This window comes from Gopherus evgoodei, chromosome 17, assembly GCF_007399415.2.
Source record: "Gopherus evgoodei ecotype Sinaloan lineage chromosome 17, rGopEvg1_v1.p, whole genome shotgun sequence".
Taxonomy (NCBI): Eukaryota; Metazoa; Chordata; order Testudines; family Testudinidae; genus Gopherus; species Gopherus evgoodei.
In genome coordinates this window covers 6,460,885-6,482,982 of record NC_044338.1, presented here as the reverse complement: position 1 = coordinate 6,482,982, position 22,098 = coordinate 6,460,885, and the positions used below count along the sequence as shown (strand labels likewise).

Sequence of the window (22,098 nt, the reverse complement as noted above, 5' to 3'; positions counted from 1 at the left end):
TCTTAAGTGCAGCACCACTTTCTTAATCTGTTGATGAATCCTTGGAGTGGCTTTTGGGACAATAACTTGCTCTCTGTGTTAGAAGTCAGTTCATCCAGTTAAACAGGGTTCTAGCACTATTCTAGAATGGCTCAGCATTTCCTGAAGGGCTGCTGGTTCCACCCTAGTGAACCTTGATGCAGAACTGGGACCCCAGTAGGCATGTGTATGAAAACAGTTTAATTAAAAGAGATTTTACTATACATGATAAAGCTGCAGAGCTTGTAATACCTTTAATTTGGTCTCAGAGTTGCAGCCGTGTTAGTCTGTATCCGCAAAAAGAACAGGAGTATTTGTGGCACCTTAGAGACTAACAAATTTATTTGAGCATAAGCTTTCGTGGGCTACAGCCCATTTCATCGGATGCATAGAATGGAACATATAGTGAGGAGATATATATATATGTACATGTTCTCTGTGTGTATATATATCCCCTCACTATATGTTCCCTTCTGTGCTTCCAATGAAGTGGGCTGTAGCCCACAAAAGCTTATGCTCAGATAAATTTGTTAGTCTCTAAGGTGCCACAAGTACTCCTGTTCGTTTTTTAATTTGGTTTGTTGACCTACAAAACTAAAACTGGTATTAATACTTCATTGCCCTGGCAAATTTTTTGTCCTGGTTTGGATAAGTACATCTTCAGATCCCTACACATGCAGGTGTAACATTTTTGTTTTCTTTAACTTTACATAACTAATTTCTTAAAAAGATATCTGTGCTCACTAGTATTGCTTTCATTTCAAATTGGTATAAATTTAAGGTGAAAACGTATAGCTACATGCCTAACACTCCCCTTTGTGATAGCCTTTTGTTTTATTCGGGTGGCTGAAAATAGTTCAGTTTCATTTAGCAATTATTTGTCCTTAACTCAAAGTATAGAAAAAGTAAGGACACATCTGCATTTAAAAAAATTGACTGCAGCAATTATATGGGCAGTGCTAAATGCCCCAAACAAGGATTATAGAAGCCCTGAGCACATAAGTGGCTTTAAATTTATTTTTCAGACTGTATACAAATGTCAGTATGATTATGGCTTATGCCATGGTGATTTAAAACAAACAAACTTATTAAGAATTGGTAGTGGTGGGGCTTGATTTTAAAAACTATACTGTACTTTATAGAAAATAGTTTTTAAAACTGATTTTATGCTGTAGAGAGAATTTTAATAAGTGGCCAGACATATTAAGTTGTGCATCAGTATTAGATTTTATATCGGATGTTGCATTTAAAATTAGCAATTCTTTTCTTTGCTGCATTCCGAACTAGCTTGTAAGGGAAAAAGACTAGCATGTCATGCCACTGTTATGCATTTTAATTTCCAAGATTGTGTTTTTAAAATGGGAAAGAGAGGGGGGGAGAACTTCCCTAAAAGATGGTGGTTCTACCTGAAGTTTATTTATTATAGGGCTGATCTCTTTCTGGCAATTATTTTTTTTCTGACTCTCATTGGATTTTAAACATTTAATGACAAACACCCACACATCTGCTGCCGTTGATGCTAATTTACTTCGTTATCTGATTGTTAATGTTGACTTGAATGTTATTTTAAAGCCCTCAACTCTGTTTTTCCTCTGTAGTGCCTCTAACAAGGCATTGCCAGAGCATTTCAAAAAGGAAAACTATACTGTCTAACTTTTCAAAATCTGTCCATATTAAAAGTGATAGCAGCATGTGGATGCTATATTTACAGCAGTTACTGCATGAAGGGCCTGATCCTGTAAACACTTGCCTCCATGGGTAGTCACATTGATGTCAGTGGGGCTACTCACATGAGTAAGTGTTTGGATGATGTGGTCCTCATCAGCATGTTTGTTACCTTAGAGTTCAGCATACCTTCAGGGGCCTTGCAAACAGTTATGAAAATTATTTTATTTACCTTTATTTTAAATCTTAATAGCATGATATACACTGTACTTGTTGATAATGAGTTTTCATCTAATTTTTGTGCATTTTTCCCCTTTACATGAAGACCTTACCTGTTTGGAGCAGGATGTTTTTCCATAAAAGCTCCTTGGTGAGTTCTGAGTTCAATCCCAGCATGCCTATAATTCATTTGGTGTACGCACTGAAAATAACTTTACTTTCAGATTATTTTTTTATTGCATGGGCTGATCCATAGGTGGAAGCACTGTATACTTATCACCTACTTTTAAACTATGGATAAATATTTGCCATCATGTGCACGATGTTTCTCTCATGATATTTAATACGTTAAAGCAGACATTTTAATTAATATTTGAAGTAGGGAAATTTAGTTTTTAAAGTAGCAGAGATGTTAGAAAAGATTAAAAATAATCCAGTTAGGCCAAGTTGTATACCGTATCTGTTCTGAAAACATAATCTCTCTCTCTGTCTCTCTAATATATTATCCACACAGACACTTCCCACAATGTAGTGTCTAAACACTTTCCTTGCTTATGGACAGAAGACACCAGCTACTATGGGTTTCTCTGTAGTAAGTCGAATTAGGTAATAATAAAATACTAAACTAAGAGAAATGAAATAATATTATAATGACTGACCGTTTCCTACTCAGGAAACCACTTGAAATGATGAAACATTTTTAAGAACACTAAATAAACAGACATTCAGAAGTTCTTATCATTATGTCAAAAGACATGTTGTTTCTTAATAGTCAGTACATTTTTGTAATAAAATGTTTTAAACATTTAACATTGCAGCATATTGCCACAACCAGCCTAAAAAATACTGTACAGGCATGGAAGCATTAAAAGTAATCATAAGAAGTTATTCTGTGCAGAGACTGGTGCAGCCGCCCTTGCAGTATTGTGTGCCCTCCTAGTTACCTTATTCTAAAAAGAGTATGATCAGGCGGGTACAGATTTAGATAACTAGAATGATATGGGAGTGTAGGGATTTTAGACAGAAAATTTCAAGAGCTGTTGGGGACTACGTACTGTAAGTGTGTAGTGATTGATATATGCAGCTCTCATTACCACTAATGGGAATTGTTCACATATATCCCTGTTACATCCAGATCAGAATATTATCCCTCAATCTGTATTCTGTGGAAAAATGGGGCTTAAGAGCCTCACAGTCTACATCATTCTTAAGAGAATGGAAAGGATAGACACTGAACTAGCTCAAATACAAAAATAATGGAGTACCAATTTCTATTAAATAAGGGCTAAGAACAAAAGGAAATAACGTGGAATTTCCTTATAGTGGGGATAGTTACTATGGGAGGGTTATACTAGTGTCTATACTGTAGCATCAAAATAGTTTTTTAAAATATAAGTGAATTATGAAAGCATTTGTGCTGCAAATGTTATGAGAAATAATAACTCAAAATACTGGAGAGTTCAAGATAGGCTCTTTTGGAGTAAAATAACCTGTGTTTTTGCATACATACTGAAATTATCTTCCTAAGATTCATTTGTAAATGTAGTTTTCCACGTAGTTGAGCATTCCATCTGATAGTTTCCCCCTATTAACTATACAGGCATCAGACAAAACGTTTTGAAGGTGGATTATCTAATAAATGGATGCATCAGTAGTCTAGATTCATAAAGCAAGCTCCCCTAACTTCAACAAAGACAGTCATAGACACTTGTCAACCAAAAATGATTTTAGAGTGAAACAAGATTAAAAGACCTAGATTAAAGAGAGGAATATATGAAATATAATAGACTTTAAAATCATTGCTTGTCTTTTACAAGACTCTTTTGTGGTCTGTTTGATGCCAGTGTTGGCGCACAAGAAAATAGTCTTTACTTGCCTACACAGACATTGGGACAAAAAAAATACACTTGGGGGCAGGGAATGAAAAAGAAGTAGGGCATGTTGTTTCCATTAAAATCTTAATGAGACTTCAAATTATATCGGCAAAATGAGCAAAGATTTGACAGTTTATTGTCTGTTGAATTTAAGAGCCTGTAAATATTTTTGGGGTAGTTTTTCTTCTTTGCTCCATGGAATGGAAACTGGGATCATGTCTTTGTTTGTTTTTTAGGCAAAACACTATAAACTGCCGCAATTTATTTACAACATTTCCAATTTAACATCACCATGGGTTATTCTTGAGAGAGAGACAATTTTTGAGTATTCTTGCAAATGTAACTGTAAATTTCATGCACTGTTTTCCTGCCGGTACTTTGGAAGACCTCATTTACCAGTTTGTTCACTAATTTATTTTTGATATATCCTTTTTCCTTCAAAAATTAAAATACATTAACATTTTAGAGATTTCAGTTGTTCACCAATCTGTAGGTTGCAGATAATAATTGTCAGTTGTTGTCTTTGTTAATACAACAAACATGAAAACGTATTCTTTGGTAACATAATTCTAAACAGGTAGAATGAGACTAATTAGCCCGAATACAGTGTAACTTGTAGATCAGTTCTATTATATTATATGTATGTAAATTATCTCTTTGACCTAATTAGTAGATTTTAATCTCCTAGATTGAAGCTAAAAACATACAGTAATTCAATATGAATATCTTACCTTTTTTTGCTTTTTAAAATGAATTTTAAAAGAATTTAATGTAACGATTTCATGTATGAAACCACAGTTTTAAGACTCATATTTAAAAGGGTTACATTTATTTTTCAGACGGATGTAGCTTTTTGATGCCTGTTTTTGGTACTGTATAATTGTCTTCTTAGATAAAAAATATTTTACTACTTATAATTCAGCTTAACTCTCACACAACAAAACAAAACAGAAATTCCGAATGTTTAACTTAGTATCACTGCTATGATCCTTTTAGAAACACTTTGACGGTGATGCAACAAAAAAGACATTTGTGGAAGTTAAGCCTAAGGATTTTTACAACAATCAGCAATTATCTTTAATTTTTAAAATAATCATTTTTCCTGTTATACTGTAGGCATGAAGAAAGCCTACATTTTATTTCTCAAAGTCTCTTCTTTGCAAGATCTGAGGAAATGGGGCCTTTCTCTTGTTTATCAACTGCTTTCTCTTTTAAGGCCTTTTCTAAAGCAATTGCTCTTCTGATTTTTCCCAGGACATGTACAAACCTTACATGCATTTAAATAAGATATAGGTTGTCATACAGGAACATTCAGATTCAGGAAGGCGTTACTATTTGAGGACAGCACCTTGTCTGGCTATGCCAAAAGGACAAGAGATATTTGACCTGGGTTTAATCATGCCACAACTTTATTAATAGATGTCTGGGACTACCTGGCAGATAAAAATGTACAGTGCAGGTACCCCCATGTTTATTCCGTAATTATCCGGGGGGCTTTTACCAGCTCCCCATCTTTTTCCCTCCAGGTCACTCCATTTTAAAGGTGCAGGACGGTCACTAATATGTGTTTAACTTTAAATTGAAGTCAATGAGACTTAAGTACTGTCCTGAATAGAGAGAAATTTAAGTGTGGGCTTAACTGCTCCCCTGAATCAGGACCTAAATTTCTGGGGAAATTAAATATTTATTGTGCAGCTTTGATACTACTCAAAAAGTAGGGTGCTTAATTCTTTTTGACATTTTAACTGGTTAACTCATGAACATTTTCAATTTTAATCTTCTACCAAGTGTAATAAGAAATTATTTAAGGTACTGTTTCCTAGTGGTTAGTACATTGGACTGGGGACAGGAATTCCTGTGTTCTGTACCCAACTTGGTTGCTGTTTCAGAAAAAAATTGCTGGCATTTCTTTGCTTCTCTGTAGGACAAATTTGGATTTTAATAGGAGATTTGCTGCTGTTTTCAATTGGAGTAAGAGCAGGCCCAGTGCTTGTAGAGCACTCGAAGATGTGGTATATAGGGTCCTGTCTTTCACTACTAATTCAGACAAACTTGCATTAGAGTTAAAGCAGGGTGAAGTTTTATGATTGTGCTAAATTGTGCTCCTGAGATCCACATGCAGAGGGGATCCTATTCACGTACATCTCCCTCCCATGCATAAAGGCAGTGTCTTCCCCTAGACTTGAGGCCAGACCTAAGAAGGGTTTTGTGTGGTAAGAGGTGCAGGCTGGAGGACATGCATTATCTCACTGGCCCCCACCTCCATACCCCTCCTCCTGCTTGCTGCAGAGCTCAAGGTGAAAACAAAAAGCATCCAGAGTCAGTATTCCATTTCCATAGGGCCTTACTGCACCCTGCTGCTGGCTGCCAGAGTGGCTCCATTGGAGCCAGAGCATGGTGAAGTGGTGTGGGGGCCCAGGACTGGTGTGGATGAAGGTAGATGGCCCTGGTTTCTTGTAGATCCCAGGAATCTACAGAGTTTGTGAATTGGGCCTACAGCCTGTTAATTTGGAGGGGTGGGTGAGAATACTCCCCAGCACCACTAATGAAATAATTAGGAAGAAGTCTCCATCAGAGATAACCTCTAAGAGATGTCCTTCAGCTTTTTTTCCTTTTCTGCAGATTGGCCCACAGGACGGGGGTTATGAGTCCCGTTGTTATTAGTCGTGTCTTTTCGCTTTGCTGGTCCATGTACAGTAGTTCAAAAAGACCCAGACCTGGAAAAATAGAATCTTTGATCTTGTTGGTATCTGTTAAATATAGTGCAATCATTTGTCAAGGTGACGCATTGAAAATAAGGACAATGTATACTTTATACTCATTAGTTTCCCATCTTGTTTTATAAACCGAGTGATTCTTTTTTTAGCTTTATCATGGCGCATCATATCCCTTATAATAAAAAATATGGTTTCATGTGTTGAAAGTTATTATACTTTAAATATTCATTTAAATTTATTTTTTTAACATGATGCCATTTGGCTTATAATTTCAGTACTCAAAGAAATTTATGAGGTGTTGACAGGTTAAGGGGGAGTAAAGAGCAGGAGTTCACAGTAGAAACAAGTTAGTCACCACCTATCGTCACCATTCTTGTTTTGTTATCATTTATGAAACTTGAAAAGTTGATCACGTACACATAATAATTAGGATTTATAGTTTCCAAGATGATGTTAAAAAATTCACAATTACATGAATATATATTTCTCTAACAGTTTTACCACATATCAGTTTTGAAAACCATTGAATTCTGGAAGTCCTTTAAGGGAAAGTAGTTTGGGAATATATTAAAGAAAACTCTCTGGTAAATTGAGACTGGGGGTAACGTTAAAGATTCCAGTGTTATAAAGCTTTCCAGTATGGATTTGTTGACATCATTATAATTTTTTCAGAAATATGTCTAAACCCAATATGATACACATTTTTTTTAACAGTACGAAGTTTAACCACATGAGAACCATGTTTTACAAGGTCTCTACTTTCTGTCTACAAAACATCAGTCTTGAAGAGAAGATGTTTTGGCACTGAAAACCAACACTTAAAAGCATGCCTTGAAAGATGTATGTTGTAAAGATATGGTGTAAATATAATGTAGTTTATATAATTTCCTTTAAATGTGCTTATATTTGGTTTTGGACAAGCATAATTCTTTGGCAGCTGGGTGGAAAACGCCTCTATAGAGGTTTTCATTTTTTATGATTAGAAGACCAGTTACACTGCTATAAATTCCTATTGAAGCCAATTAAGTTATTCCAAGAGTTAAACCGGTGTAACTGAGAGCAGAATTTGGCCCAGAGTATATTTCCCTCTTTTCCTGTCTTTTCATGCATATGTTCCCCCCCCCCAAATATTTTTGTTGTTCTCAGATTTTACTATGAAAATGTTCGCAATTATCTGCAAAACTGGTGACAGGAAAAAATTAATACATCTCGATCGTACTCACACTCAATTTTTGCTTCATATGCAACTAGTCATATGCAAGTTACTGTCATACCAGACTCTCCTATTTCTATATGAAACACAGTCATGTATTGTTTGAGGTGTATTTCAATAAATAGCAATATTCATATGTGCATACATTTAAGCTTCCACTTCCATTTCTGCAAGAGACACTCTTTGTGTGTTAATAATCTATTGATACCTTTTCATTGGAAGTTAAGGAACTAAAAAGTGGTGATTGATACATTGTTTGTTATAGAAGTGGTAGAAAATCTTGCTTTTATAAGCTATTTTTAAAAAGTATCATAAAATCTAGCAAACATTTTAATGTTTCTATGCCAGTTCTAATATTTTAATGTAGATTGTAATAGTTCCTTTGGAAACAAGGCAGTTTAACAATCTATAGCTGGGAACTTTTTAGAGCACAGATTTCTGACCCAGTAGTCTGTAATTAGAGTTGTAACAATCTGATATATCAAGTGCTATGTGGTAGATTAGTAACAGGGTTATTGATACAATAAATTATAATTGCTCTTATGGGGCTTTCTGGTCTTTCACAGATGCAAGAGAGGTAGGGGCCTGATCAGAAACCCGCAGAAGTCCCCGGGAGTCTTTCCAATGACTTTTGTGGCTTTGGCACAGGCCCCAAGTCAGTGTAATGAGTCTTTTGAGAGGTTTTTCAAAACAAAACATTCTCCTATGTGACCACAGACTCGTTGTGTGTGTGACCTGCAACAAGCAGCTTAACCTCTCTGTGCCTCAGTTGACCCATCTGTGAAACAGGCATAATACAGTCCCCCAGGGGTGTTAGGAGACTATACTACTGTTGTCTATAAAGTCCTTTGAAATCTTTGCCTGAAAATGCAGTATAATTGCAAACTATTAATCTTTTCTCTCAATCTTAAAAGTGACAAAGCCAATTTCCCTCAATATGTTCTAGAAAAAATATTCACTCCTTGGATGAGTTCTTGTTGCAGGTACTTGTTCCCTCCCCCCATCCACCTCGCCCTCCCTCAACTGAATTTTAAATGCTTGGAAATAATGGCATGACACGCTCCAGGGACACTACTTCATTTCCTATCACACTCCAACTTCACTGTGCACCCAGGAAGGGCTGTAAGGGCTTGATTCTTCTCTATTGATGTCAGTGAGCATTTTGCCATTAACCTCAAGGGGAGCAGGATCATGTTTTAAACAAGACTAGTAGAGATATGGGAGGATGAGAATGCCTTTGGGAGGGTAGAGCCTATCCATGCAGGGGCAGAGAAGGCTGTTTGAACCAGCTCAAGGAATCCTCCTTGTTGTGTTTGCTTTTGCTTATGGTAACTTGATTTTTTAATGATGCTGATTAAAAATTTGCTTCCGTTGAAATAAATCCTTGCTGGTTACTGCTGGTTCATTTCTGCTGAGCCACATCACCAACCTATAAGTGGTTAATAATACAAAAAATGCTGACTAATATGAATGACGCAAGTACCTTTATAATTACACACCGAATTAGGGTTGTTTTATTATCCGTTGTTTTTCTGTTTGGTTTTCTGCCACTTGAGCCCATGATAATGCAATAAAAATAGGATCTTGCTTATACCTTTGGGGTTGAAGATCACATTCAAAAATTCAGAGAAATGAGAACAGAGAATATGATAAATTCAGCGCTCACGGGAAGGATGGTGTTTTGTGGAGTAACAAAGCCAGCAAAGAAAATAAGCAAAGGGGGGAAGGTGGCAGTGCAAAGGCGTACGAGAGAAACAGAAATAGAGGGATGAAACAGACAGATGAAGGAGAAGGGGGACTGGGATTGTGGGGAAGGAGAATGCTGGGACTGTGGTAAAGGGAAAATAGCATCTCAGGCAGCCCTTTTATTTTCTGGTTAAATTAACTGAGGAAATGAAACAATTCTCTGAAAATGATTCTGAATGCATGTAAAACCGAACATAATCCTCCAGTGTTGGGGTCTTAATTAACTTCCAGATTCCTGGTTTAGATTGGCCTTTGATCAATTTCACCCAGGCAAAATGATAAAAACACATGTTTTTAAAAGGATATAAGAAGAAAAAACGTTGAATGGTATCGTCACTGAACCTAATTACATACCATTGGATCTGCTACATGCACTCTATGGTGTCCCAGAGGACAGCATTTCTTAATTTCATTCTGTGCACTAGTGTTTTTTACATAGCATTATTATTGTCCATGTTGTCTCCATTGCCTTGTATCCGCTGCATGTTCCTCCCTCTCGTCTCCCTGCCCCCATCCCATTTCTCCCACAGTGGAATTGAAACCAAACATAGATAGCTCTGCACCGCAGAACGTGTTAGCATTGTTTGTAAGTGTCTCCTCTTTAAAAATGCAAGAAAATGGAAGCCAACTGAAGTGATTGACCCAGAATCTAGACTTTCTTTCCCCAGAGACTCGATTATAAGATGTGTAAAAATGTTTGTATTCAATCTGGAAGCTGTTCCTGATGATTGCAGATATGCAATACTGAATCTTTCAAACAACTTAAACAATTCTGCATTATTAGACAGTCCTGTTCATAAAGGTCAGTAGTTAAGGAACACTTGGGGCCTGATTTTCAGAAACTATAAGCACTTGCAATTTCAGTTGAAACTAGTGGCAGCTGGAAGTGCTCAGTAATTCTGAAAATCAGGGCCTTGGGACTTGGAATGAAAGTTGAGTGAGGGACCTCTTGGCTAACTAGTAAATGTAACTTTGAGAGTTACCTTGTGTTAATTTTCCTTTGTTTTTATTTTAAGCAAAACTAAACCAGCTCCACAGATTTCACCTAGTAAATCTGTGGGAGGAGAGTTTTTTGTTGCTGCAGTCTTCGGCGCATCAAGATCCTGGTTTGCAAACAATCCAGGTGTAAAAAGAGAAAAAGGTTTGTTTGTTAGAAAATAATTAGGTTTGATTTTTTTGTATTTATCTTGGTTTTGGTTTATCGCATTATAAAATAGCTCTTGACCAAATACTGTGTATCTGTTCTTTTTACTTATTAATTATCTTTGCAACTATATATGGTGTCTGTCAAACTTCTGGAAGTCACTGGAAACTGAGGGCATCAGGAGTGTGCCATTACGATACAAGACCAATTTGCAAGAAAATAAAAATTGCAAAATGAGTCAGTGACTTTATATAATAAAGTAATGACCACAACGTCACTTGTGATCCAATGCTGTTCAGAGATGCCTCTGATGTGCTACTCAGGAGTGGCCCTGCAGCCATTTTGGAAGCTGCTCCATATTTTTAGGGTGAAGTACCTGTCAGAAGTAGCTACCTAAACATAGATTTGGTATTACGTGACTACCCAAACACACCCCATTCCTAGGAGGCAGTCAGGGAAACCGCCCCACTTCATTGCCATATATGGTAGTTGATCCTTTGTGAATGTCAGGGAAGAAAGAAGCTTGCTCTGTGCTTTACTTCCCCATACCGCTCCAGAATCTCCCCTCATGATGTTAATTTGACATAGTCAACCACGAACATTTATAAAAAGGGCATTTTTTAATTAAATTTAGGAAAGTCACTGCTATTGTAGATATTTTCAGTTTCTGCTATTCTGTTGTAATAATAGATGTTTTCTATGTTTTCTTGCCCATAGACCAATCAAAACAGTTTGTGGTGGAATCACTGTATATTATCAGTTGTTACGGTACCCTGGTAGAACATGTATTGGAACCACGTCCGCTCAGCGCTGCTCCGAAGATCAGTGATGACACTCCTTTGGAAATGGTGACCTGTCCAAGAGCCAGCTGGACATTGGTTAGGTAGCTCATCCCTTTGCATTGCTCTTCTCTTTGTCCTTATTCAGCGCATGCTGAGCCCATTTTAGGAAGGTGGTGAATGACCTCAGCCCATATTGACTTCAGTGGGAATTGAGGGTATTCAACTCCATCCAGCACACCAAGCAGGATTAAACATTTGATAAGCACCAAATCCAGATCTTTTGGAAGTCAGTAGCAAAACCTTTTATGGCTCCAATCAGATCAGAAATTGGTCCTATATTTTTAATAAACAAAGCATGAAATTCTACCAGCCCATCTAGACAGACAGTCAATCTACACAAGTTTAGAGTTAGCTGTTGAATGGCGTAGAAATCAATGCTAATTTCCTTTAAAATAATCAAATATAATTTAGCTTCTTTTTATTACAAAGAGTAGAAACAGTTAATTATTCTAGCAGTGAAAATATAGTATTGAAGTTCTGCACTGAGATGTTGACTGGAGTGTGCAACATACAGCAAGAAGCTAGGCAAGACTTCCTGTAAGTAGTTGAATGTAGAATCTTATCAATCATAGTTCAAGAAATTAGTCCTGGCTTGTGGAATAAAACAAACAGAAATTGATGAGAAAATATTGTCAGTGCTGTCAGCATTTTAAAATATTTTCCCATTGATTTTTGTAGGCTCCGATATTCTTTAGTACTACTCATTCCTGGACTGAATTAATCAATATTTGATTTACCAAGCTATTTAGGAGTGGCCAGCCCTAATTAAAATTACAACACAGTCTTCTAGACCATTATTGTTGAAATGAGCAGGTTGTAATGGAATTGCAAATTCTAATTGGATCCATAGTCAATAACTTTACACAGCTCTGTTTTCACAGTTATGTAGCTGCTTGTTTTCCTTTACAGAACAGTAGAAACTGTAGTATAAGAAAACACAAATGTTCCCCAGGTTCTGTTGTGTGTTAATATTAAACAGTGCTAGCATAGCATTCATTCACCAACATGTTCTAAACTGTCTTGGTCCCTTTTTGTGTTCAGTATATAGTATATAGTACTGTCCGCAAAAACGTGTCTGCACCTAATAGTCTGTGGCCTGATCCACACTACGCTGTTAAACCGATTTTAACAGCGTTAAATCGATTTAACGCTGCACCCGTCCACACTACACTGCTCTTTATATCGATTTAAAGGGCTCTTTAAATCGATTTCTGTACTCCTACAAAACGAGAGGAGTAACGCTAAAATCGATATTACTATATCGATTTAGGGTTAGTGTGGATGCAAATGGATGTTATTGGCCTCATTCTTTTACAGTAGCTACCCACAGTGCACCGCTCCAGAAATCGATGCTAGCCTCGGACCACGGACGCACCCCACCGAATTAATGTGCCTAGTGTGGACGCGCACAATCGACTTTATAATATCTGTTTTATAAAATCGGTTTAAGCTAATTCGAATTTATCCTGTAGTGTAGACGTACCCTGTGTGAGTTGGTCACACTTTTCATCTGACTGCTGTGTATTTCAATGCTTGAACAAGCTAATTTAAATAATTATAAACATTGTGCAAGCTCGTGATCACACAGACACTGATTTACATTCTCTGTATTAGCTTAAATATTAATATTCTTGTTTCCTCAGAACTCCTCAGTGGAATGAACTGCAACCACCATTTAATGCAAACCATCCATTGCTTCTAGCTGCGGATGCAGTGCAGTATTATCAACATCTGCTCGCTGGCTGTAAGTAGTTTAGCACTTTTTGTCTTTTTGTACATTCAAGTTTAATATGAAATGGTGACTTTCTAAAACAGTTTCTTAACTTACATTCTTGAGACAAGATAGCATTGTTATCAACAAGCCTTTTAAAAAAAAAAATCCAGTGTGCAAATACTAGTGACTGGGGAATGTTTATTCTATAAGGCAATGGATGTGGAACGAATGATGATTTAGATGCTTTTCAACATGAAAGATTCAATCAAATACAATTTTAGAAGTGTTGCAGCATGCTGAGATTTATGTAGTCAAAGTTATGTCAAATGCAGGGCCACCTCCAGCTTGCTCTGCTCCCCTGGCTCCCAGCCGCTCTAGCAATGAGTGCTGGGGCGCGGTTCCCGCTTGCCTCCCAAGTAAGTCCCCCCCACAAGAGGCCTGGGAGGGGTGCTGCATAGGACACCAAAATGGCTGTGGATGGCCCTGGTCAAATGTCTCAACGTTTCATAGACTCTAGGACTGGAAGGGACCTCGAGAGTTCATCGAGTCCAGTCCCCTGCCCTCATGGTTTCCATTACAAGTTCCTATTTTAATGAATATAGCTATTCGTAGCTCAACTAGAAAAATTTGCTACCGATTGTAAATATGCCATAAAGAGTAGATCTGTCAATTATTCGCAGTTAACTTAAGTGATTAACGTAAAACAAATTAACTAGATTTTTTAAAAGTTACAATTAATCACAGCTTTAATCGCACTGTTAAAACAATTATAGAATGCCAATTTAAATTTGAACGCAGAATACAAAGTGTAAAGGGCTCACTTGATATTATTATTTTTTATTACAAATATTTGCACTGTAAAAAAGATAAAAAATAGTACTTTTCAGTTCACCTCATACAAGTATTGTAGTGCAACTCTTTTTCTTCATTTGTAAGTTGCACTTTCACAATATATTTTTTTTCCAAATAACTGCATTCAAAAACAAAATAATGAAAAATTTTAGAGCCTACAAGTCCACTCAGTCCTACTTCTGGCTCAACCAGTCACTAAGACAAACATGTTTGTTTACATTTATGAGAGAGAATGCTGCCCGTTTCTTAGTTACATCACCTGAAAGTGGGAACAGGCGTTCACATGGCACCGTTGTAGCCGGTATTGCAAGATACATCTAAACATGACAGGACATCTCCTAAATGCTTTATTGAGTTGCCCCATTGTGTCCAAATGCAGGAGAATATGTAGTGTATCTTATCTTTAATTGTGAATGTTCTGTTTTCAACATACCATGTGACAACCTTTATTTACTGCTGGATTTCTTTGGGTGGGTCCAGAGGAGGAATTGAGGAGCACATCTCTGGTGTTCTGGTAGCTTAGAACTGAAGGAAGCAGTTCTGTGGAAAGAATTTTGTTTACTTCAGTATGGGATCAGTTGCAGAGTTTTCATTCAACCAAATGTACTCATAGTGATAGAGTATTAGGTAGGGTTTCATGTAGACCGGAATCCAGACAATAAGAGAGAGCTTCATACATCCCAGAGATGAGTGCAAGCCAGAGAGAATACCCATGTGGTCTCCTAAGACCTTCGGGCTCCTACAGCCTCTTTCTTTCTGTTGCTTGTATTTACTTTCCCTGATGAGTCGGGTGCTTGCTGACAACTCAGCTTGTCAACATTCTCCCCATTCCCCTGGAATTCCTGATTGCTGGGCTATTTGTAGCCCAAATCTCAAGCGGCTGCTTTCCTCTAGAATCTTGGCAGCATTTCCAGAGATGTCTGGCCACCTGCTACAAACTGTGTGAGATCCATGACCTCATCTCCGGGAGCAAACATATATTGCATTGTATATTGAGTAACATTACATGCATTTTCTTTTCCTTAGTATAATACAAAATGGGGAGATTATTATGGGAAAACAGTGAGTCTCTATTTTCTCAATTGAGTAGCTGAGATTCAAATGATAAAATAATCATCTTGAAGTTATATGAAGAAGAAACTCTTTGCATAGGTAAAGATGCTCATGGGGAAACTAGACCCTCTGCTTAATTGACAGTGCAAACAATGCCAGCGTGTTTAAGCAATTAAAAATGTAAAAAGTGGATATCTGGATCAAAGGATTATAAGTCTGAAACATGACTGGTAAAAGCAACACCGGCGCCAAGTTAGAGATATTACCTCTACCTGCCCATTTGTTGCATGCTTTCTGGAACTTGGAATATTGGAGAGGATTACTTTGGTTGGGAGAATATTCAGAAGGCATAGTAATTTTTTGTTTAAATTCTGCATACCTTTTATTCTGTACTTTATATTGTATTTTCTAAATGCAATATCCTTTCATATTTAAGGTGAATGTGTGTTAGCTCTGATAGTTCAAAATGTTGTTCACTCATAAGGGATGTGTTTTCTGAACAAAATTCTACCTTTGTTCCACAGAAAAACCCTCATAAGAGTAATTTTTGTTTACACCTCAGGGGCTGATAAACACTGACATTAACTTTTCACCTCTCTTTCTTACAGGTATAGTGCCTTTCTATTTAATGTCAAATTTACTGTTTTGTAGGGGGTCAGCACAAGTCCTGTACACTGTTTAAATCCTAGTTAAACCTTCAAAATAGGGCTTACATGGGATTTTGTGCTTGCTCTCTGTAGGAGTGAGTTTCATCTTAATTAAGGAAGAGTTACTAATGTTTTTATTAGATCAGTATGGAATTCTGCTACATGAAAGTCACTAGGGAAGTATAGAGATTGAATTGTTAAATTCTGTATCTAATTTATGTGTGAAAACTGAAAAAGTACAGACTATAATCTAATATTTTTACAACACAGGCAGTAAAGTGGATGCATTAATCCAATCCAGTATTTTGATAGCAGACCCACTGCAGTGTATAGTCTATTTGCAGCAGACATCTTTGGAATTATCTGGTGAAGGTTGCTATGGAAAGGATGACCAAGCTGTAAATTAGTACTGCTTTTGCAAGAGCAGAGAACAATATAAAACCTTTCACCACCCAGAGAAATTACATTCAAAATGATTTCATAGTAGAGAGAAAATGCTAATGAACACAGAACATGAATTTGAGGTTTGTAAGAACAGAGAGACTTGATTTTGTCTATTTTATGGACTCAAGGAAAAATGGTTAATTTGAACAAGTTTTATTTGGAATAAAAAGCTCTGGATGGAATAGATTCATTGCCCCAGTTCCCATAAGCAATTTGGCAAAAGCTAATTTCGGACTAGTACTACAAACTGCTACTTAGGTGGTTAGATTTGATCTCCTTTCTTTGGACAGCATTCCCTTTGGAAGATGTTGTTCATATACATCACTGTGGGAACACTGCTCCTTTAGACAAATTACTGGTATATGTTGTGCTCCATGAAAGCAAAGGAAAACACAGAGAAATAGGGCAAAACTGCACAAAAATGAATGCATGAATCGTGTCTCTTTCAGCCACAATAGCTTCTGTAATACACAAGCAGGCGTCTTGCTGGGATTTGGCAATGTGTTATTTTCAAGTAAAAGTACATCAGTTGTGATTTGTTTGAGTTTGAGGGATTCTTGTGTGGGGGCTTGTTGGTTATGCACTATTTAGGATATTCAGCTTAGAGAGGTCAGCATTTTAAAATGTGAATGTCTAAAGCTAGGCTCAGAGGTAAATATTCATGGGTGCCAAGTACCCATAGCTTCAACCGATGTCAACAAGAGCTCCCACTATTCATCCCCACCGGCATTCAGGCCACTTATTTGGGTAACTAAATCCTGAGTTGTGTTCCTAGCTCTAGGTGATGTGTTTGTACTTTTTGTCCATAGCCTCCAGTAGCTCGTAGTGCAGAGTGACTGGTTAGTTTCATAACACAGAGTGAGATAATTGCTTATGCACAGTATGCTCATAATGCTGATGGTTTGTTATAGTTTTGATACCCTGAAATCTTTTTAATATATAATATAATATATGGAGATATACCTATCTCATAGAACTGGAAGGGACCCTGAAAGGTCATAGAGTCCAGCCTCCTACCTTCACTAGCAGGACCAAGTACTGATTTTGTCCCAGATCCCTAAGTGGCCCCCTCAAGGATTGAACTCACAACCCTGGGTTTTGCAGGCCAATCAATGCTCAAACCACCGAGCTATCCCTCCCCCCACTGGAGGGAAATCTGCTTCTTATGCATCCTTTTCTGGTGTTGTCATTGCACATCTTTTTGGCAATAGGACCAAAAAAGAATATACTAGCGCTTCATCTGCCAAAGTCATTAAAATACTCCACCTGCTTTGATGGAATTAATATTTGGAAGAAAGTGCCTCATCTCTTCCCCGTCCTTATGAGCAGGACATGGGATGCTATCTCGTACTTTGCCTCTTTCCTGGAATAAGTATTCTCTGGTGCTGTTAATAATAAACATGCCCGTGTAAGGGAAAAACCAAGAGATGAAGAAGATACATGAGTCTTTTGTGGAATAAAAAGCATTCAATGTGTAAGCTCATTTTTATCAATAGATTTTGTTCTATAATGATTTCAAGGTTAATGCCTTGTGCAATTATTTAAAAATTGGAGAACAATGGGAATGGCTGGTTCCCGAGCCAGTAGAAATCTGGGCAATAGAAACTTTAACTTACTCCAGTTACGTTTGTGAGTTTATGCAGTTTGCCTGTTTGGGCCAGACCTACCCTTTTTCAACATTTTCTGTTCATTTGTTCTTTCATCCTCAGTGAGTACAAGTATTTTCACTGCACACATACCTGCATATAGACATTTTTACATTGCGTCCAGTTATTCAAGTATGTGCCCAGAAACACAGAAGGCTGATTTCTGAATTTAGGTAACTTTATACAGAACAGTTTTATTTATGTACTTTTTCAATTTCTGATTAAATTAGTAGTCATGTGTCATATAAATGTGGTGAAAATAAAATCCTTTAGTGTTATACATGTATGGGAGCCAGATTCATCCCTGACCTTGAAATCAAGGCTGAATATGGACACATTGTCTACTTCAATAAATGTTTAAAAAGTTACACAACTCAAATTGCTTCTTGTACTGAGAGAGCCTTTTAAAGAAAGAAAAATAAAATAAAATTCCACAGAGTGTTTTTACTATTTTGAGATACCTTCCTAATAACTTAAGTCTTTGTACACATTATCTGTTATTTTTATAGCACTCATTTTGTTAATCTGCAAATGCTAGCTAAATGTGTATTAAAAATTCATTTGCAGAGTTTGAGTTACCTTGATTTTTTTTTAAATCAAATTTTAATTAAGGTAAGAGGGAACAGTGTAAGTTGACAGATCTAATACAGGAGTATAGGGAGTGAGAGAAAATCTTAATACTGCAGATTTAAATCAAGAAAATTGACAATAAAGAATAGCATTAACAGAGAAAATACTGTTCTGAATTTTGTGTGATATATTTGCTTTCCGGTTTTGTTATGCTCTGATTTTGAGGCTACGCGGTAGAGTCCTTAGCAAGTAGTTTCCATTAAACAAAACAGAATTCACAAGAAAAAAAAATACCTGCTTGCTTTTTTCCTAGGAAATATATGCTAAAATGGAATTATCTGGCTCTGCTTACCTGCAGTAATGTAATGGGTTGACATTAGCTGTAGCCTGTGGTTTGATGTGCTATCACTTCCGTCAGTAAGTTTAATTGCCAGCAAATGGCTAAATGGGAGTTTAGGGTGAATGCTACAGCTGTCTGCCATGTTCGTGGTAAAAGGAATTCTGGCGCCGTTTCAGGGTCACTATTTGTATCTGTCCATCAGAGTTACAATACAGCAGTTTCTCTCGGTTTCAGTCTTTCTGTATAGCATTTCTGCCAATTGTTTGGCTCCATTAAGTGTGCAGGGGAAATAAAAGCCTGAATGACCAAGTCACAGGGGGCTATGGATAGACCCTTTCTTTGTCCACACTCAGAACATTGCATTAGGTCTCATTATCCATTTATAATAAGTGACCTTTGCCCCCAGGTCACTGAAAAATACTGTGTGTGCTTTTATAACACAGGGTACCTCTATCAGCAGACGGATAGAACAATGAAACGTCTGGTAGTCTGGTTGAAGGGTATACTTTGCAGGTTTTTGTAAATATGCAGTTTGATGCTAAAGCAGAATAGCAAAATCTTATTCTTTAATCTTTGGAAAGTTCAAAGTACGCCAATAAGATGTCAGTTACTGTATGACAAAGGAACGGTTTTAAAATAGTGGATTTAGTTATTTATGTTCAGCTTTTAGCCATATTATTAGAAAGATTTTAAAGTTATATTCACAGTTATGTAAAGTTATATGCCCAGTTCAAAGGAACCATTGTTTGAAGAAATATTTTGTCGAACAAGTGTCCACGACCTTTATCCCAAGGGTAGTTGTAAGTGAGTTTGCACAGCTGTTTGATTGCTTTGAGGTCATCTGTGACATCTGCTGCAAAAACCTTGATCCTGACAATGCGGTACATTTCTACCTGAGCTCTCTAATAGTCAGTGTTCCTTTTATTGCGGCATTGGAGACAAATGGGGAAACTGGGTGAGGAGGGACGTGGACCTCTCTACAAGTTCATGGCTCCTAAGTGACCTGCATTTTAAATTCATAACCTGCTGACCTACAGGAAACATCAGTATCCTACTGCTAACTGCTTCAGGCTTCTTACACATTTGGTCAAAGTGGGAATGTCAGAGGACCAAGAATCTCCTTAGTCTTCTGATGGAGCAGATTTCATTTCAGATGTAATTTTCTTAGGGTTTCCCTGCACAGGATTTAGACCTATCATGATTTTAAGGACTTCGATATCAGGCATTTGAAACTGTGTTTTATAGGCTTGCTGGTTGTAACACATGCTCTTTTCACCTCAATTGCTGGAACCGCTGTTGCTGCTACCAAGAAAGTGCTGCTTCCCACTTTATTCTGCAGTGACCTCTCTCATCCCTCCCCTTTCAAATCCAATCTCACTAAAGCGAGGAAATTCTGTTGTTTTGTTCTTCTTATGTGTTATATGTGTGACGTGTGTAACATCATCTGGTGTGACTACATTGATATTGTTATTAATAATAATTTATTTCCTGTAGCACCCAGCGGCACCAATCAGGATCAGGACCCTGTTGTGTTATCCGAACTATAGGCACTGTACAAATACATAGGAAGAGACAGTCCACGACCCAAGGAGTTTAACCTGTAAAGAACCTGATTTTCTGCAGAGAGTAACTAAATTTCATCCTTTTCTATTCTCTAACTGTAGCTTGCCTCTTCTAACTAGTACTCAGGAATTAAGATGTGGCTAATAAGTGTGAGCTGTAGAGCCAAGCGTTGAAGTCTGCTTTATTTCTGTGGCAATTAATTAGTTGCAACCATGAAACTATAGCCGGTTTCTTTCTAATGAATAATTTTAGTTCAGGTGCTGGTGGGTAAAGCTTTACACAAGCGATTTTTCTCTTTTGTGGCATGACTGAAGGGGTTTACTCAGCTAACGTCCTCCTCCTTATATTGCATACTTGCATGCATATAGGTACTTGTACATTGCATTCAATTAAATGTCTGTGGAAATATGTAAGCCTGACTACAGTCAGAAGCCTACACCTCCTGTTCCTAGTCCCTCACCTTTCCAGTTGCTGTATATGGTACTTAAAACATTACTGTGTGGGATGAACGTGATAGTGTTTCAGGCCATTTTGGTAATCATGCAGTAACTTCATTCTGGCCTAGATCCTTGGCCTAGATCACCTCTGATAGGGGAACCTAAAAAAAGTAGGACAGATTATCAGTGCTAATATTCATGTTTCTTTTCAGCTAGCAAGTTGCTTAGGGACGTACCTTTTGAAGCCACCTACAGGTAAATGACTAGTTTCTAATTTTGCCATCAGAATGAATAGCCAGGAGACAAAAGAGATGGTTTACTATTTATTTATTTATTTATTCCCATTTATATGAAAGCCTCCATTCATTGTCCTAGGTGCTTTTACTATGGCTAATGCATATGAAAAAAATAAAACTAGCATACATGTTAAACTGCCGCAATAACGATAACCAGAGCCCCAGCACTACACCTGTAATCAAAGTAGTTACGTGTTATTTAGTGTGCGAATTTTCTTCAGCTCTAAATCCTGCTTAAATTAATTTCTGGTAATTTTTGTTCTTGACCTGAAGACTTCCAAGCAATTTTATGTGTGAATTTAATAGCATTACAGATGATATTGTGCACGGTGATTTCTAGGTTGTTGACTGGGCCAAAGCGATGAGATACTTGTTTTATTGATATATATCGTATAAGGGAATGTATAAATGACAGAGTTTTCCAGGGCCTATAGTAAAACTAGTGGTTTTCAACCTGTGGTCCGCGGACTCCTGGGGGGTCTGCAGACTGTATGTAAGGGGTCCGTGAAAGGTTGTCGTTATCATAGATCAGTGGTTTTCAACCTGTGACCCGTGGATCCCTGGGAGTCCACAGACTATGCCTAAGATTTCCAAAGGGGTCCACACCACCATTTGAAATTTTTTAGGGGTCTGCAAATAAAAGGTTGAAAACCATTGGTAGAAATCCATGGGGCTTAAGAACACAGAAGACATATAAAGAGCATCTCATGATAGACAGGGATGACAGAGCCTTGTTCATTCCATATGCAAAGTTTGATAGCACAGGAAGGATTCAGACTGAGATAGAATAGGTACCCTAGAGAAGTATTCAAAATGCAGATGATTTTAATCCTGATTTTGTATTGCTTATTTTGCCTTTTGTTTGATGAGAAAATTCCATTAAAATGAACCTGAAAGCTGTATTTACACTGAAGTAGAATGCAGCTCCCCATTTCCTTCAGAACACAGTGTTAAAATTACACTTCTAGTTATAGTGAACCTCCACTGATAGTGAGAGGGAAGGGAGAAAGTGACTGCAATGTAAGAGGGAGTTCCACTGTATTATCCATCTGTGATCTAGCAATTACGTTGAGGGGGCTTTTATTTTCTCCTTGACAG

At 37.3% G+C, this 22,098-nt stretch overlaps 1 protein-coding gene across 8 annotated transcripts in view; it reads left to right on the top strand.

Annotated features, from left to right (window-relative positions):
* BCAS3 (BCAS3 microtubule associated cell migration factor) overlaps positions 1 to 22,098 on the top strand; it is a 488,600-nt gene that overhangs the window by 190,325 nt on the left and 276,177 nt on the right. For 4 of the 8 annotated variants that reach the window (XM_030537160.1, XM_030537162.1, XM_030537164.1 and 1 more), the window contains exons 17-20: positions 2,009 to 2,053; positions 10,469 to 10,593; positions 11,314 to 11,479; positions 13,082 to 13,182. In XM_030537160.1, the coding sequence (XP_030393020.1) occupies positions 2,009 to 2,053; positions 10,469 to 10,593; positions 11,314 to 11,479; positions 13,082 to 13,182 (437 nt within the window). The remainder of the gene's footprint in view (positions 1 to 2,008; positions 2,054 to 10,468; positions 10,594 to 11,313; positions 11,480 to 13,081; positions 13,183 to 22,098) is intronic. The other 4 variants (XM_030537161.1, XM_030537163.1, XM_030537165.1 and 1 more) reach the window with 1 other exon arrangement.